Source organism: Vanessa atalanta, chromosome 13 (assembly GCF_905147765.1).
Source record: "Vanessa atalanta chromosome 13, ilVanAtal1.2, whole genome shotgun sequence".
In the NCBI taxonomy this organism is placed as follows: Eukaryota; Metazoa; Arthropoda; class Insecta; order Lepidoptera; family Nymphalidae; genus Vanessa; species Vanessa atalanta.
This window is the reverse complement of record NC_061883.1, coordinates 12,137,417-12,157,098: the sequence shown is the minus strand read 5'-3', so window position 1 is coordinate 12,157,098 and position 19,682 is coordinate 12,137,417. Positions and strand designations below refer to the sequence as shown.

General features: G+C 33.2%; 1 protein-coding gene across 2 annotated transcripts in view; it reads left to right on the top strand.

Annotated features, from left to right (window-relative positions):
• LOC125068074 (protein real-time) overlaps positions 1-19,157 on the top strand; it is a 65,407-nt gene extending 46,250 nt beyond the window's left edge. The window contains exons 6-14 of one of the 2 annotated variants that reach the window (XM_047677064.1): positions 9,237-9,352; positions 12,521-12,722; positions 13,753-13,841; positions 14,216-14,474; positions 14,861-14,979; positions 17,090-17,215; positions 17,554-17,686; positions 18,019-18,223; positions 18,330-19,157. In XM_047677064.1, coding sequence (XP_047533020.1) covers positions 9,237-9,352; positions 12,521-12,722; positions 13,753-13,841; positions 14,216-14,474; positions 14,861-14,979; positions 17,090-17,215; positions 17,554-17,686; positions 18,019-18,223; positions 18,330-18,417 — 1,337 coding nt within the window. In that variant the 3' untranslated portion in view covers positions 18,418-19,157. The remainder of the gene's footprint in view (positions 1-9,236; positions 9,353-12,520; positions 12,723-13,752; positions 13,842-14,215; positions 14,475-14,860; positions 14,980-17,089; positions 17,216-17,553; positions 17,687-18,018; positions 18,224-18,329) is intronic. The other variant, XM_047677065.1, reaches the window with a different exon arrangement.
• The last annotated feature ends 525 nt before the right edge of the window (positions 19,158-19,682 follow it).

Sequence of the window (19,682 nt, the reverse complement as noted above, 5' to 3'; positions counted from 1 at the left end):
ATCTTTTAAGACGTCGCTCGTCGATATTTTGCAATAGTTAGACAGTTTATATTTGCTATTAAATATTCAGCAAACGTGTATTGAATTATGATAATGTTAAAAACTTTTATGTTTGGTTATAAATTTTCAGATGTATAAAATTTTTTAAGGATTAATTTTTATTTATCGAACTTCATTTTAAATACTCAATCATAAATTAATGTTAAGCTGCAAAAAGACAGAAAGATTTCCCTAAAGTTTATTATTTTTCTGGAGAATATTAGTATTTGCTTGTAATGTATCCTTTTCCGTTTCTCAAAATTAAGAGTATTTAATATTTCTCATTTATAGTGTTTTTTTCACACTATATGTATCACACACATTTAATTTAGATTATTTTAGACGTAAGTTTGATTTTCTAGACGCTAATGACAATGCTTCCAAAAGTAATTAGTTTCACAAAGTAAACAGTCTCTGTTCGATATATTTTGACATTGATAAATACAATGAGGTCGATAGACTCTTAATTAGTAATTCCAAGCGTTTAGTATTCCAAAAAAATAGTCGGCGATTAATCAAATAAATTAGTGCGTGGGAAAGAGGGCTGTTGAGGGTTCAGCTGACTCACGCTGATAACTAGTTCAGTTCATTTTCAAATCGTTCTCAATTATTTTTGACAATGTCATTGTCACTATTATTCTTTCAAGCACCGCTTCAATCTGAACACGTGTTGGTTCAATTACTTATCATGCCCTACTCGTATGAACTGTATGATCAATAAATCGAAGGCTATCATTTAATCCATATATAATACACCATTCTATAAAAAATATCAAGTGTATTAAGTTTTTAGCCTAGTTTTTTTTTTATCATATAATGGGTATGACGTATAGCTAAGCTCTAGTAACTTGGGCCTCGAACACCCACGCACTGACGTCATAGGACACGACAACGATGAACTTCAAAAGCGTTTACGTCACATTGGCGAAAAACCTTTTTTTCACTCGACAAGGAAACCACAGATGAGATACTAAATGGGTATATATATTTTTTTAAAAGTAGTAATTAATTACTGTCTAAATTCTATTAAATGATTGATTATTTTAAAATGCCGTTATCAAATTCTACAATAATAATACTACTTCCGTTGAAAATCCTATATAAATGGTGGAGGAGTTTGACAGGTAAAAATATCACCAGAAGTCTAGTCGAGAGAGACTGACTTATGTCATTAATTCTACTGTTGCAATAATTATAAAACAGGTGTGTATTAATTTGGAGTCCATGTCGCGACTGAGTGAGCCGGTGTAAATATAGGTTAAGTAATTAAGGTATTGGTTGCATGAGCGAACATTGACAAACTTTAATTCATCGTATTTATTTATTGGAGAATAAAGGCTGTAGGAATGTGTAATGGTATAAAAACAAATACATGTATTGAATCAAAACTAAAATACTCCTGTCCACTCCACTTACAACTTCTTCTTAAAATATAATCGCTATAATTTATCTATTACAATTGCAGAAGGAATAAAGATAGTCAAATTGTTAGGGCTTTGTGCAAGCCCTTCTGGATACGTATCGCTCACTCAGATATTCTACCGTCAAACAGCTATACAGTTTGTTGTGTTCCAGTTTAAAGAGTGTGTGAGATAGTGTAACTACAGGCACAACGGACATAGCATCTTAGTTCCGAATGTTGGTGACGCATTGGAAATGCAAGGAATGGTTAATATTTCTTGGAGCACCATTGTCTATGGGCGGTGGTGTGATCTCTTAACATCAGGTGGCCCATTTGTTCGTCCGCTTACCGATATCAGAAAAAAGCGTATATCATTGGATTTGCTAAATCGTGCACTACTAACAGTTTTTGATTAATATATTTTTATTTATAATCCGACACTATGCCACTTTACTTATAATGCTCCTTAATTTTGCTTTTCAAGTTCCATCACTACCTTCGTTGACATTCGAAACGAAATTTTTTCGCAAAACCATAACCCTAATCAGGTTTCAGTTCAGTTCCGTCTTTAAACGACCGCTTGAATTAAATAATTGCTGCTTAGACTACAATACAAAAACAGTTATATCCGTGCCAAGTAGGCAGCTGATGATCTACTCAGATATCTTATTCTTTAAAAAAATCTGTTTCAAGCCAACCACAGTTCAGTGATGGACATAAGGGGATAGGCTATCAATTTTTTTGATAAAATTTAACCTTTTTATCAAAAAAATTATGCCTCCTTTTGTATAACTGCTTCTTATCACACGTTTACATAATTAAAAATGATATAAATAGTTTTAATTAATTTATTCAATGGAGAAACATTACAATTACTTATTATTAGCTAAATTAACAACGTCCTACGTTTTCCAAATGAATAGAAATTATCCTGATCTGATAAGAACTGGGTCATTATTAGGAGCATGCTGACATATATTTTACTTTATGGCAAGAAAATGCAAACTAAATTGACTACTTTCGATAATGTAGACCAGTAGGTGTTCATGAACATCATTAGATACTGGCTTTATTTAAGGTAACAATCAGTCCTTCCATCGACAAAGCGCCGCTATTGGATCTAAGATGTATAGTTTATCATCATCAAAACCAGAACACATCAACACATATGAATAATACATACCTATATAGCTAGATAAACAAGCCTTAGATTTACGTATTTCATGCGATTTGCTAATAATTCAACTATACTGTTACTATGTGCACTACTAAAGTTGTTTGATTAATATATATTTATTTATAATACAACACTACTACACTTAACTACTTACTTCCACTTTAATCTTACTTCCGAAATTCCGATAATAGTATTATCGACGGTCAAAACGCCATTTTTTCGCAAATCCATAGTGAATATCATAGATTAATCAAGCTCCCAACCAATGATATCACGTCAATATGCTGTCAAATGTTGTTTATTTGGTTTTTTCCTCTTATGTTTAATGTTTCAATAACAGATCAAAAGTTCTAAAGTATTCAACCGTTGTCGTATGTAAATATGTCGTAGAATGCATCCGGTATCTAGGTACGATATGTAATTAAAAATGCAAGTAAACACGTGAAAACTCTGTAATATTTGGTCGCATTTGAACCTTCGGTTAGGATTGACCTAATCTAACTTCTAAGCTGTCTTCATTGCCACGGATCGTAGAGGGTCCTCCTCAGGGCCGTTTGGGACAAGACACGTGAAGCCCCAGTTCACGCGTCCATGGCCTCTATCCTTTAAGACCCTGGTTTTAGGGCTGAGGTATACAATACGGAGCTATCTCAGCTTTTAATAGGAGATTACATAGATATATTTTATCAAGTCGCAAGTCTTTGAATGGCTCTTAAATTAAATGAATGCACCACAGCTGCCGACATTAATCATCATTTAATTTTAGTTCGTGTTGCAGAAATGTAATGATATAATATGATATCAATAGTTTTTTTTTATTATATAATAGATTTTTTTTACAAAAGGCGGTTCCTAAATCTGTAAGAGAGCGACCTTTTCCAGACAACCTTTGGATTAAGGACATGCGTTTGATGAATCGCAAGGCAAGGATGTGTACAGTGTGAGCAATTCTAAAATAAAATTAATTCATATATTTGACTAGCCACAAGTTTACGCCATTAGGGTTAGTTAAACGAATCGTTGCATCGAAAATTTCGATCCGATTTACGAGAAAAAATGTCATAAATTCCTTTCCACGAAACCCTCCGAATTTAGCCGTGGCCAGTTTGTTATAAAAAAAAAAACAAACAATAATTCGTAGTTACGCGCATTGTTAACTTATGTTTTAAAATGTTAAGCAATAATCCGACGTTACATAATGCTTATGTAAAGGTGTATTGATCCAATTCGATAGATATAACCGATTACATGATCAATGTTAGGTGGGCACGAGCCGTCACGTATTATTAGAATTATATTGGAGTTCATGGCTAGAGAAAAACCCTGTCCATATATGGATTTAAAAATAAAAAATAACAAAATTAAGTTTTTGTCTAAATATACAACCGAATAGAACTTAAACCAACATGAAACGACCACCTTAAGTCATGAATGTTAATAAAACAAAAATCATCAATTTGTATGAAATGTTCTGCTTTTATTCAATCTGCATTTCAAGTAAAACATGTAATAGAGTGTTGCTTTTGGCGTTAGAATGGTGGTAACCATGTGGGGGTAAGCGTGGTACCAACGCAGATGGCCCTGTACAAAAGTCGATCTTGCAAATCAGACAGTTTGATAAACGAATAGGCAAATGTATTTAAAATACAGAGTTGTTATCTTAGAATGAATGTTAAGTTGTTTTAGAAGAATATTTTCTGCTTGTTAAGTATATAAAGTGTAACTTATTCATCTTTAATTTACATAGCACATTCTATATTATATTGGTATATATAGATTCACTCACGTATGTAAGAATTAAGACAGACTAAAATACAATTCGATAATATATCGTGGACGGGCGCGTTTTCTTAAAATATCTGTATTTGTTTTTAATATTTATTAAATCCGTTGCAGCTAAAAGTTTATGACTAAAACATTACACAAGATAAATATATTCCAATGGCTTTGAATACAAAATATGTCTGTATAGATTTAAATCCAGTAAAATGTTGAAAATAAAAGGCGAAACAGATGACCCTGTTCCCGCTCCCGCCCTTGACCTCAGACTTGCATGCGCAAAGTTCTACATAAACCTCGCTCTGTGTGACAAATGGAACCTTGTTGTAATAATGCGCTCGAAACAGAGATATATCGATACGAGCCATTGCAAATAGACTCTTGTTACAATGTACTTGAGTGGACATTGCTTCGTTGCCGGATTAGCGTTTAATCCACATTTAGTGTGGTGCAAAGTTTATTTTTATTATTATAGCGGCCACCGCGTGAATGTAGGTTTAATGAAAACGTAATGCTCCCATTCGTCTGTCTGTTAAATAACAACAACAAAAACAGTTTTATCCGAATAAGGATTTGTTAGAAGAACAATTAATACCAGCTGCTTATCTCAGGGCAGCTGGATTACTGTGTAATTAAAAAGAATCTACCGCTAAATAAAATTGTAGCTATCTTGATTTATCTTTGTTTTTTTTTTTTCTTTAATTTGAGTTCGTCTTTGAGGATAAAGAAATATTATATATATTTATTATAGCTATAAATCTTCTAAAATAAAATATACGCGCGATTATTTCGTTTCATTAAAGTGTGATGATGATTAATATACCGATGAATTAATCGAATAAATTTTTTGATCGATTATACATATTTTAATGATGAAAATAAATATTATAAAAGATATTTGATTATCATTTTATTCGATTATATTATTTGTTTAGTAACTTCAACGTTCATATTTATTCAATGTTTGGTCGCAAGTGATTAACTTTGCTCCGTATATAGTTAGCACTGTGGCTGAATGGTAGCTGACCTTTTTCAACAAAGTAATAATTGCTCGATTGTTCTAATTTTATATTCCAATGGCAGGAGGCGTAGCTATAGAAAAACCTTAGATTTGCATATTCCATGCGATTAGCTAACAGCTCTGCTATTTTAGGAACTACAAAGAGCTTTAATTATTATATCTTTATTAAAATGAAATATTATTCCACTTAAAGATAAATACTTATGTCCACTATAATTCCGATTACAACTTCGCTGCCATTCAAAATGCCATTTTACGAAATATCAACGAATACTCCAGATTATTCATAATATCCACCAATGATGTCAGACATATTCAAGGTCAAACTTGTTTATTTATGTTATGTATTGTTTACTCTTCCTTCCATTGGAATGGACATAGATCAATCCGGTTTGCGGTAGAATGCTTCACTGAACACTACCGATACGATACGACAATAATCGTCATTTAAAACTATAGCATAACGTGCTCAACACACTTTGTCCTTTATACTTTGTTTGAAGACCCCTGTTTGAGATGAAAATCATTGGGAAAATCCATCGTTCGGTAATGTTACCTCTGGGACTACTTGAACAAACTATCGGATTTATATTAAAGATAACGCCACGTTAATCCTGCTATTAAACAAACTTTTCTTATACGATGTTATTATTATTAGTTTAATAGAATTTATAATTGATTAAAACAGGCTTACGTCAGAATAATCATAGGATTAATCAATTTTCATACGTATATTAAACTATATCGAAACAATCTTTAATATTTTTATATGCAAAGCATCTTTTTTATTGAATATATTATAATAAAAAATAAAAATATTTTATTTTAGAACCTTTAATATAACGTAACCACCGGCTTAGAATAAATTCAGTATGAACTTTCCTTCAAAAAAAATATATAATCAACTACATACTGTATATACAATACATTTATATGTACTGTATTTAGTTAATTATATATAGTTTTTATTTAAATATTTATATCGTTTTGTATCTGTATTGTTTGATAAGCCTTATCTATAATCTTTTTAGTAATGTACACATAAAACTGAGTTATTTAAGCTAGAAATGTTTGTAGTAAATATATTATTAAGTGCACAAACATATTTTTTACGTTAAAATTCGAAATGTAATCACTTAATCAGTAACTGTTACCGATTAATTAACGTTATTTATCAATGTACGCTTGATACGTTACCGGAACCGTTCCATAAATATTATGAAAACTTGATTTATTTAGCGAGCATAATTATAGTTCGAATGTTTTAGTGTTAAGGTCCTCTCTATATCATTTAATGTTCGACCTCAGATTATCCGCGGGTCGGAATCGATCTGACCTAAATCATCTCGTGTCCGGGTTAATTCACCAATACCATCTATATGTAAAATATTACTGTATACAGCTGTGTCCGTGCGTATAGATTCACGATCCACGAAAACAACCTGAACGCACTCTAATGCCACAGTTAGTGTTGGAATCTACCATCACTTAAATAGTTTTCGTAGTTCCTTTTAAAAATATCTATATATAAATGGGAGTAGAGAACAGTTCAGTACATATTTTAATAAATGTTATTTATTTAATAATTTTCAGTAGATTTCAGCAATCAATAATGATTTTTTAAATACCTATCGAAATAATCGAATTAGTTCAGACTGGCGACAGATCAACGAGTATACTGACGACGTCTGATCACCACCATCAACAGACCTTGTTGTTGAGTGTCGGTCTATTGGATGAAGTATAAAATACCAACGCCATTTGATGAGGATGCGTGAAGTGACGATAATGGTTACAGTACGAAATGAGTATTACTTGGTGGAAGGGACATACAAATTAGTTACCAAGGTAACTAATAACTGCTACCTATTCATGATATTTTGAAGCAGTTCTTATGGCAGAAGAGATGATGAAATAAAAAGAGTTTTAGGGGATACGATTGGCCATAAGGCCAAGACTAAGGAAGGCTGAGAAAAGATGGATAGATTGGAATTGAAACTTTAACTTGACTTAACTTTCTTCAAATATGATCTTATGTTTAATTTCTCGGTCTGTGTGTATTATTATAACATATAGTCACATTGGAGTCACTTATTTTAATCTCATATTGTGACGATTTATAAATATTACTCACTAGCTGATCGTCCCGACTTTGTTCAGCTGTACATATTCACAGATTCTGTCATTTATGATTTTTGCAAAACTAACCGTTTACTCAGCGCAAACATCGGAAACTCTCAAAAAGAATTATTTTCCACGTCATTAACACCTCTCCCATCGGTAATAATATGATGATATACAGCCTATAGCGTTCCTCGATAAATGGGCGTTCATGCAAACAAACTCTTCAACTTTTTAATATTATTATAGATTATCTACATATTTATGTCATGAATTACTTCTATAATTTCCAACGCTTTAACGCGTCTAAGGTTTTTAATTCTTATAAGTTGATTATTTTTATCGGTGATGGGGCTTTGTATGGCCATTTTATTTCTTATTGTATCACTAAACATCAAGATGTACTGCGTTTGAACTTTCCGGTTTTACACGTATATCGTACTCGTACCCCATGGTGGCGTTCACAAGTTATTTTTCGCAATGTCAATGTTCATGGGGGTATTAGTCGTTTACCATAAGACATAAGTGCTCACCTGTCTTTTAAAAATTAAAATTCACAAATTACTTTAAAGAGTAAAATATTTTTTGAAAACAATAAACATCATTCGATTTGTTACTTATTTTAAAGTTAAAATCCACTTCTGTTAATAAATGTAATTTAATTTCTTAAGCTACCGGTTTGGAATTTAAAAAAGAAAAAAACCGAATAGAAACTCTTTTCTACAAAATAAATAACATGATTAAATTAAATTGTTTTTTGTCCTTGAACATCAACGATCATCCGGGCTCTTTTATATTATGAATGTCTAGCACTTGTAATAATTTCGCCTGTCATAAGTTTCAAAGTAAAGCTCCCTTAATAATTCTATCTGGGCATAATTTTTCATTAAACCTTCCCACGAGGATCTAGCCGCATTGTAAATTACAGTTACAACAGTTTTTCAAGATTTATTTCAGTTTTTTTGCCGTTTAACACTTATTGTGACAAACTGTTTGAGTTAATAGTTAAGTATTGTTTTCATTTAAGTCTTTGTTTTGTAATTCCTTCGAGTAATGTTTATTGTCAATTTAATATTCATTGTACTTATGATTGTCCATGCCCTTTACAGTCCGAACTCTATAACATTTTGGCTTAATGTTCGGAAGTTCGTTTTGAAACATAACAAATGCAGAACATGTTGGCAATTATTTGTAGAACCATATAAATGGTGTACTGTATTACCTTGTAAAATGACAATTCAAAAGTGCCAGTAAAAACCTAAAAATATGCTTGTTTTCCAACGATTTTAAATAGAACATTTAAATACCATAGCCTTGTTTTACTCACAACCCTCGCGATGACAGCTGTATTTGCGACGCCGAGTTTCTCTCGTAGTAGGTGCAATCAATATGAAAATGTTATGCTTTTATATAAAGTTAAAAATGTTACTTTTACTTTACGTCTAATATCCATCTTCGTACATTAGGGCTGTAATGATGTAGCACAGATAATCAAGACGTTGATCAATAGAATAAATTGACAACACTGGTCGGATCGCTTTGTTTCTCTTACTTTTTCACGCGTATTTACTTTGAAGCTACTCCATTAAGCTTACTGACTATTATTTACATATTTTTCTAAATGCAGTCTGTCAGTCATTCATTGTACGAGTGTCGCTTCCCCATCGCATTGCTTCATGTAGTAATTTCTATTGCAGATCAATATACGCTCGACAGTGAATACATTAAACGTTATCTGGGCGAGCTGACACCAATGCAAGAGTCGCGGCTGTTGCAGCTGAGGAAGTGGATCGCTGATCTGCAGAAGGGAAAGGTATGTTATTGGGTTTATTTGATCAAAAGCGACCAGTTATATTATCCAGAACAAATGCGGTACTTTGGTTCAGCTGTTAGTTAGTTGTTTGATACCATGAGGTGAGATATGTACGGAATTTAGAATAAAATATATTTTATTTATCTGTATAAATAAATTAAATTAATAAAAGCATGATTAGACCTAATAGCTGTATAGATAATGACTTTTTTATATATATTAATTTCTGTAGATACAGTTGTTAAAAAGGTTTTTTTAATACTAAGTGTCTCTTCCGCGCACGAAAAAGTAGCGTCTATCTTGTAAATAATTTGTTAGAGACGTGGTGTAAATATTGAGCACAAAAACATTAATTATTCAGCTTTTCACAGTCATTCGCTTATTTCTTTACTTTCTCGTATTTTTGTAGAATTCATAAGTACTAAAGGTTTTTTCGATGAAATACTTTCGTTATAAACTTTTGTGTGACTGTGTGTCTATCCTACTGTGACGATTTATCTCTCAAACAAATGGGCCCATTTTGAAATTTATTTCAATTTAACGGTTCTTACTTGTCAGTTATGTTTAATAAAAATCTGATGACCTCTAAAGACAACCTGGTCACCGAAATAGAGATAAGTATGTCGCATCTCTGATAACCGACTACTTTTTGCAATAAACGATTCGTTTTGCTGAAGAGTGGTAGAAATCTACGAGGCGTAATTAAAAAATGTTTGTAAATTTTTGACGTAAAAATTAACAGGATTAACTCAAACGTATATTGATACAATACCGATTCATTAATAATAAAAACCAGACATAAGTTGAAATATTAATAGTTTATTATAATTAATGAAAACAAAATCATTCCAATTAAGTGGTATCTTCGACTTTAATGTAAATTTAATTTAAAAATAAATGTATTATAATTTAACGAACGAAAGGTCAAATAAGATTTTTAAAATTGATTTTTTTTTTATTTATTGAACTGGAAGTCATTCATTTTAAACGTGCACGCTATTTGTAAGCAGTGTATGGCTAAGCCCGTCTCTGCGTAATTTCAAGCCTGCTGAAACTTGGCAACGTTTGATAAACAGTATTAGGTAATCACTGCATGGAAATACCTTAAAATTTTAAGTGTTATTTTCCTGGAATGCTTTTGTCCAATGATATAATCCTTACAAAAATTATATATATATATATATATATTTATGTTAACCTACAATCGAATATTAATGCAAAGTTTTTAATTTTTATATGTTATCTTGAAAAGTTTCATACGACCTATCATGTACATATATAAATACATGCAAGTTTCATTCTTAGTAGCAATTTATATTTCTAAAAATATTTTTCATAACTCAAACTGGTACAGGATTAATTTGATTTCTAAATTCAAAAAGAATTAGAACAATGTTAATAAATCCTGTCATCCGGCCCTTATCGCGCGGTCAGTATCGTGTATCGCGGTAAACGAAAATTACGCGAACGACCCTCGTCTGACATTCAAACCCAATATAAATATTCACAATATAATATTTTTATACATAAAAAACTTCCAACAAAAAAATTATCTCCAGCAAGAATTTATTAACAAGATTTTTTTTAATGAGTCGAAGTCTGTAATTTATCCAGGTAAAACCAATATTAAAAAAAAAGTAGGACAAAAAAAAAATTGCAATTTTTTTATATTTCTTTTAGTCGATTAATGTTAGGTTAATCTTAGACTTTTTAAAATATGGATCACGACGATGTGTTGTAATTTTGAAATTTCTGTAATTTAGTAAATCCTGTGTGATGTACTGTTTCTATAAAATTGATAAAGACAATGTTTTATTATGAATTAGTCACTAAGTATACTTTTATAAAGTTATGTTAACATAAATGGATGCTTCATAAAAAGTTTGAGATTCTGTTCAGAAAGAAATAATGTGCAGAATCTAAAATAATATATTTAAAATCGTTCCAAGCTCATTCAGTAAATTTAAATACATAAATATTATTGTATAATGAACAGCTATCGCTCCGATATAGACACAAGAATTCATTTCCGCGGTTTCAGCAAGGCTACAGTGTTATTTTAAACGCATACATTATTCATTTCCTAGCAACTATATAATATACTAGTTGTCGGTCGCGGTTTAGGGGCTGGTCGTAAAAAAAATCCCCTCGTTCATCCTTGTAGTGCAAGTTTGCTTCACAATAAATTTCATCAAATTAGGTTCAGTAGTTTGAAAGAGTATAGAGATAGATAGACAAAGATACTTTCGCTTTAGTATAAGTATAGAAAACCGGCCAAGTTCGAGTCGGACTCGCGCACGATGGGTTCCGTACCATTGTTATTATTGTTTATTTTGTTTTATTATTAAAGTAAATATTCAATTAAGTATTTTTTGAATATTTCAAGTGCCTACCTGTTGCCATTTATTTATAGCGAAAAAAAAAATAGGGCATAAAATTGACGTTTTTTGTGTACACGTCCCCCTTAAATATTTATTTTATTTTGTTTTTAGTATTTGTTGTTAGAGCGGCAACAGAAATACATATTTTGTGAAAATTTCAACTGTCTAGTTATCGCGGTTCTTGAGATACCGCCTGGTGACAGACGGACGGACAGACAGCTACGTCTTAGTAATAGGGTCCCGTTTTTAATGGTATTAAAGAACATAGAACTTTAATTCTTCTTCACAGGAATTGTGTCGTTCTCCAGGATACATGCTATCGCCATATCATATTTTATCAAAATCGGTTTAATCTTCGAAACGTAATAGACATACCGACAGAAATAATTACACATAGTTTAATACTACCTACAATTAAAGAACGGTTAAAGAATATCACAAGATGTGATAACGCGACTTGTGGACTTTGCACGCTCCGCGGTTATAAAAAGTCTCGCAAACATAACCTCATAAATAAACAATGATATATAATTATGACATTATTTAAATACACATACTGAACGGAAATTAAACTTTCACCAACCACTGTAACTGAAATCAAATACCCCTGATTGACGCCGGTTTTTTTTAGGTCTTTGGTTTTTCGTATCGGTACAATGAGTTCTTAACTTTGATTTAATTTTTAATTATTGGTAACTTGACTATTATAATATTTAATGTTTTTTTATTACATTAGGTTAAGTCTACCTACATATATTATATGTTAATATTTATGATAAAATGATAGTTCAAAAACCAGATGCCAAGCGACACAACGCTGCTGCGATTCCTGAGAGCTCGTGACTTCAGCGTGGAGAAGGCTCGGGAAATGTTGTCACAGTCACTGCTCTGGCGGAAGAAGCACCAAGTAGACCGCATCCTCTCCGAATACGAGACGCCAGAGGTTGTCAAACAGTACTTCCCCGGTGGTTGGCACCATCATGACAAAGGTGCGTTTAATTTTTATATTGTAATATGTTTTGTTTGGATTATTTAGATTAAGTATGCATATATTACGTGAAAGGCATATAAACCGCAGTAAGAAACCTGGGTTCTGTACCTTCTCACTGATACTAATAACAATGTAATTAAAATTCAATAAGCTCCAAGTGTGTGTTCTATAAGTACGTACGCATCTGTTCTTTCTCTGTGTGTGTAAGAGTTTTTTGTCATTATATCAAATGTACTTTTAAAAACTTCCGCTGTCTTCATTGCTCTAATCTAAAATAGATGACGTTATATCATAATACGACTCTCGCCTGTTTTTTCCCCTCAAGCATTACTGATTACTATAACACTTTTTTTATGGCATTGGTTTGGCGGACGAGCATATGGGCCACCTGATGGCAAGTGGTTACCACCGCCCATAGACAAAGGCGCTGTAAGAAATATTAACCATTCCTTACATCACCTATGCGCCACCAACCTTGGGAACTAAGATGTTATGTCCCTTGTGCCTGTGATTACACTGGCTCACTCACCCTTCTAACCGGAACACAACAATACAGCGTACTGTTATTTGGCAGTAGTAATATCTGATGAGTGGGTGGTACCTACCAAAGTAAAGTGTGTAATATTTATGCACTTGACGTAATTTACGAGGTCTCTAATCACGGTAACCATAGAAGAAGACACAAGGAAAACCTATTGAATACAAACTGTACTTATGTTTTTATTTACGAACAGTCCATGTGAAGTTTATATTAGTTAAATAATATATTAAATGCCATACAAATATATTTACACATTCTAAGTTTTATTATTGAAGTGATAACTTCTTATGGGAGGTCAAACAGCTTCGTTACGTAACGCGTTACGGTGCCAGTCTGTCTGGCTTCTCTTTCTCTTACGCATCGGCGTCAGCAGGCAGGCTCCTCTCTCATACCAACCAAGCCATATTTTGGACGGTTTAAGTTATCACTTAAAATCTATAGCCTAATAAGATAATCACTGACCATAATTTCTTATTTTCTGATCTAGATGGACGTCCGTTGTACATTCTTCGACTCGGACAAATGGATGTTAAAGGATTGTTAAAATCGATAGGTGAAGATGGACTCTTAAAGTTGGTTAGTATGTTATTATTTAATTTAAATCTTCAAGAATTTTTAATGTAGAGCATAAGAAGTAAAATTGGTTTTGGTCTGTGTATCTATTAATTCGTTTATAGTTTTTTCAAAACCAAAATATACTTTATTAAGGTGTGTTCCATTATTGAGCCATTTATGTGTTAATGTGTAAAAATATATCTTTCAATCAGTACAATACTATAAGACGTTGTTTTTCACGGTAGAACGGGGTTTCTACATTACGAACGGAGGTAGTTTTCACTTAATTCAGTACGGTAAGACGATTCTGAAGCAATTTTATAAAACTTTATTATAAGAGCACATCAAAAGTTATATTATGGTAAAATGAAAAGAGTATTTAAAATCCCTTCCAGACACTTCACGTATGTGAAGAAGGTTTAAAACTGTTAGAAGACGCGACCAGATCATCCGAGCACGCGATCCAGTCCTGGTGTCTGCTCGTGGACCTGGACGGCTTGAACATGAGACACCTCTGGAGGCCCGGGGTCAGGGCGCTGCTCCGCATCATACAGATAGTTGAGGCGAATTATCCAGAGACGATGGGAAGAGTGCTAATTGTACGAGCACCTAGAGTATTCCCAATCCTATGGACCATTGTTAGCACTTTTATTGGTAAGTTTTCTATTTCATATTTAACGAATTCTTTTAAAATATTCAAAACCATAAAATTAGTTTTCGTCATATACAGGAGAGTAACAAATTGGTCACCAACGTCCAAATACATTGGTGCTGTAAGAAATAGAAATCATACATTACATCGCCAATGTGCCACCAACCTTGGGAACTAAGATGTTATGTCCCTTGTGCCTGTAGTTCCTCTGGTTCACATACCGTTCAAACCGAAACACAACTATACCAAGTATTGCTGTTTGGCGATAGAATATCTGATGAGTGGGTGTGTGGGACCCAGACGAGCTAAATTTAACGGTTAAATTTAACCTTTTCAAATAACTTATTGTATATAAAACCACATAAATTATGCATTTATAAAATTTTAGATGAAAATACACGTAGCAAGTTCTTGTTCTACGGTGGCAAAGACTATCTCCAATCTGGAGGCTTGCTTGATTACATTCCCAAAGATTTAATACCGGACTTCCTCGGGGGACCTTGCAAGGTAACATTTTTGGACCATTATTACTAATGTTATATAATAATGACAAACTTGATATAAATGTTTCATTGAAATTTAAATGTGACTAGATTAATTTAACAATATATTTATATAATATGAAATAATTATTATTACGTGACTATCCGTTAATATACATACACGAAATCTATTATTATTGGTCAGTTGGTATATTTTATATAACTATTGTTATAAAATACTAGTAAAGGAGTACTTATTTATTGAATCATTGAATATAAAAATGCAGTTGTTATGAATTATTCACATCTGCATTGTTTACGATGAATCTAAAGTTAACGGAAACATTGAAAACTGGAATTTTGCTAATGGAAGGACGTGATAATGTATTCAGATACACAAACGTCTGCTTGCAGATGAAAACTAAACGTTTTTTTGATTGAGATTGTTACAATGGCTTTACAATGAGTTTTATTTTAAGCAGTTGACAACTTTTTAAATACACACGTACACAACTGCTGTACATGACATCTTAATTTAATATGTTTGCAGTTTTGAATGACTATATCCTGTCCAATCTGATATTCCCTGTTTGACGCTTACCTCAAAACGTAACTGTATCGGATTGCATAAAAGTTGCGTAAAGGTTATTATAATACGCGAAAAACAAATAAGTGAACTACCTGATCTTATTTATGACTTCTTAGATACATTTAAAACAGTAAATGTATTCGTCTTTTAAAAAAAATACACGATAATTGTCACGCGTCATAAATATAATTAGTATAAAAAATATCAACAAAACAAAGCTGCAAAAATTGATAATCGATACTACATTTCAATTAGTACTATTAATCGAATCGATAATCAAAGTGTTACAGGGCCGGGTATATTACACATGAAACGGATACTGAATTATCTTACAAACGTTTATAAAATAAGATTGTTGCTAATCCCAATCAAAATAACATTGGCTATCATAACACAATAAAAAAAAAGCGTACTAGAAGAAGAATCGTTACATTTTTATTTATTCATAATTGTTTTGTTTATAACAACCGCAGTCGGACATAGTAGACGCGTCGTTGAACGTGCCGCAGCATTATTACGACGATGTACGCCACGTGAGACAAGCCAGCAACAAATACGTTACGCTACACACGTGTTACTGTCGACTTGTTATATTTCCAATACATTCGCCGTTCCATATTGCAAGATATTGTTGATTAGTAAAACTTAACTCATTGGTTAAAAAGGGTACCTACTCAGTTTTTTGCCAGACTTTCGAAGATAGGTATTAAATTTTGCTTTGAATGCATAGTCGTGACTCGTGACTATACATAAGATACTTTCGTGAGTTGAGACCAATGCCAAAATTTTCTAAATTCTCAATCAGACAATTTTGTGCAACTTTGTTATCGATTGCTTCAAAGATAAACATGACGCTATAATTGAAAGGATTTAATATAAGAAATATTTCCTATTCATGACGTCGATACCATGATCGAAATAGCAACTCTTGCAATTTAGAACGATCTGATTGTACTGGATACATTTGTAATGTCTTCCGTGTCGCCTGATCATACATCTACGTCTAGCTTTAGACCACATCGTTAGAAGTTAATATTACGAAGCAGCTAATTGTTCACTCATCAACATTCCACAGAAACTTCGTGACATGTGTATACGCTACTAATGCACTACCTCTATGCATCGTAGTCGCTTACTTTGTATATTATAAACGATATGGCATCTTTGTGTCGTTGACATTAATTTTATTATTATTAATGAACAATTATTATCAGAAAATAGTTTCGTAATATTGTGAATAGTTACTGTGTTTCTTGTCGGTTCTTCTCGGTAGAATTTACACAGCTAACCGATATTAACTTTACGTTTAATTTGGTTTTAACTGACGATTTGAATATTGTTTTAAACACCCCACAATAAGTTTTTGATTTAATATTATCCCTTGAAATCTGGTTGATTTATTTCGTATATCTGGAAGAATTAATTGTCATAATACCAACTTTTATTCTATGCTCACTTTAATAACAATATTTTTCTAGTCATGCACTTTTTAATCATGACAATATTATACGATAAAAAGTATTATATATAAAAAATAACATTTCAGAGTTTCGTTCACGAAGGAGGTTTGGTACCGAAAAGTTTGTACGTAAGCGGAGCTTTCACGGAACGCGATGGCGATCCGTTGAGCGAAGACAGCATCTATAGATCTGTGAGCCTAGGGAAGGGCCAGGTTGGTAACAATTAAAATTTCAAAGTCATGTAATAAAATGATTTTATTTATTAACGTAAATGAAACCAGTAACCGTAATTCGTCAAATTCGAATTTTTCAAGACGTCATTCAGCCTCTAACTGGAAGATATTTTACAACCACTTGACGTGTTCAGAGTTGTGCGACGAAACAAATAAAGTTTGATCTTCTTTTCATGTATTAAATGAATGATGACAAAATAATTTTCTGGCAAAAAATTAGACATAATTTTGACCACTTACCATCTGGTTACCTCTTTGTTTGTCGACGCTTCTCGTTTGAATAGATCACCGACTCAACATTCATAATCTTTATTCAGGTACACGAGGTTATCGTTCAGAATCGGGACCCGCAAAGCGTACTGACCTGGGACTTCGACGTGCTAAGTCACGATATATCATTCGCTGTTTACCGAAGCGAGCAGGAACTGGATCGTCCCGACCAGGCAGCCGGTAAGTCCACGACAGATGCTACTGTTGACCTGCACCTAACGAAAGAGATTATGAAAGGTTGCAATCACGGCAGCTGTTATGCTACAGGATTAAGTTGAAAATGCTACGTTAACTACTATGTTTATATAACTAGTTGCCGGCCTGGCGATTTTAGGGGATTCGACAGGCGTTAGGTAAAAAAGTAGACTACGTCCCTCCTTGGAGTTCAAGGTTAATCAGCATCATAGCAAATTTCGTCGAATTCAAATCAGTGGTTTCAAGCAAAAAGAGTTACTTTGGCATCAATATTCTTAGTAAGCATTAAATAAGTGCAATGTGTCCCGGGCGCGCAGCGGCGGCGGGCGAGGAGCGGCGCTCGGTGCTGGAGGGCGCGGCGTGCGCGCGCGTGGAGGCGCCGCGCGTGTGCCACGACGGCGAGAGCATCCAGGGCTCGCACGTCATGGCCGACGCCGGCCTCTACGTGCTGCAGTGGCGCTGCGAGGCCGCCGACGCGCAGCTCATGTACTTCCACGAGACGCTCGCCAGCCACCACTACCGGTAACCTCCTCTCCGAGTCCCCTCGAGCGACCTATGTCGCAATCATCTCGAATATCGAAAAAAATCACTCGATCGGTTCTATTGTATCTTACGTTCGCCGTTCCAGGGGTTCGATGTCCAGCCTGCAGTCCGCCACCAGCGGGTTCTCCTGCCTGAGCGGCAAGTCGGCCATCAGCTCGTGCCCGTCGCGGTGATGCGCCCCCCCGGCCCCGCCCGCGGCCCCGCTCCCCCCGCAGACGCCCTCCCCGCCGCTGCTGGACTAGTACTCGTCCGGAGCGGGGTCGCGACTGGCGTCGGTCCTCGGGGCTTTAGGGACGTTGCATTTAGCGTTTTAAAAGTTTAAAAAGTAACGTTGCGATGGGGCACTCGCTGCTTGTGATAAACAATTCGCGGGGCATTCGGTCGTGTTAATCCAGTCCCATCCGTGAGTTTGTGGGTAGCTTAGTTCTCCGCGTCTATCGAGATCAATTATACAGCTATATTAATTCGACAATGAAATAAAAAAATATGATTTTGGACAAGACATGATTTTTGCACAATTACCTTTATGGTATATAAATAATTTCCTTCGTGATATTATTTTCTTGTTACGAGATAGCTAATGAGTTGAGACACCATTCACATGAAATATATTACAATAATAACTTAAGTTAATACCACTTAATATTTAAGTTCATTATAAAATCGTCCACGCTATACATTATATTTTTATATAAAACGAATGAGCTAATAATATATACGTATAATTTTTTAAACCTCCAAACAATTTGTGTGTCTGTTTATTCAGTATGAATATTATATGTCATCCGTTTATCAATAGCTATCAAATTCTAATGAAATATCATAATTATAATATAAATTATATATTACAAATTAAAATTAACTATTTTTGTTAATATTAATACTTATAAATAAATAAGGAATAAAAATATGAATCGCGGTGGATTATTTAAAATTGAATGTGTCAAATGATTGAATTAGAAAAAAAAATTGTCTAATATTATTATAGAAATGGAATTAAATAAAATTAAATAAAAAATTGAAGATGCTATTGGTGTGATTATATAAATATATATCTATGTGTAGTAGAAATTGCTATGGTTAGTGTATATTAATAGTCGAGTGTGGAATTTTAATAATGTTATCATAGTAATAAAAGTTATTGATGACGCAGCTCAATCGCGGAGTTACTCAAATATCTATCCTATTTATCTTGTTATAAAGTCTATTTTCATTAAATAATATCAAACTTATTGGTCATTTGAATAACTTTCATTACGAAAATTTTGGATATGGAATAAACAATTGTATGTTTGTCTCTTTCTTACATAATGAAATAAGCATATGTTAGACAGGGCCAAACCGTTGTAACTCAGTTGATACGTTAACACCTTGTACTGTCTTTATCATCAATAGTTGTGTTAAAATAGGTAATAATTAAAACTAATAAATATTCACT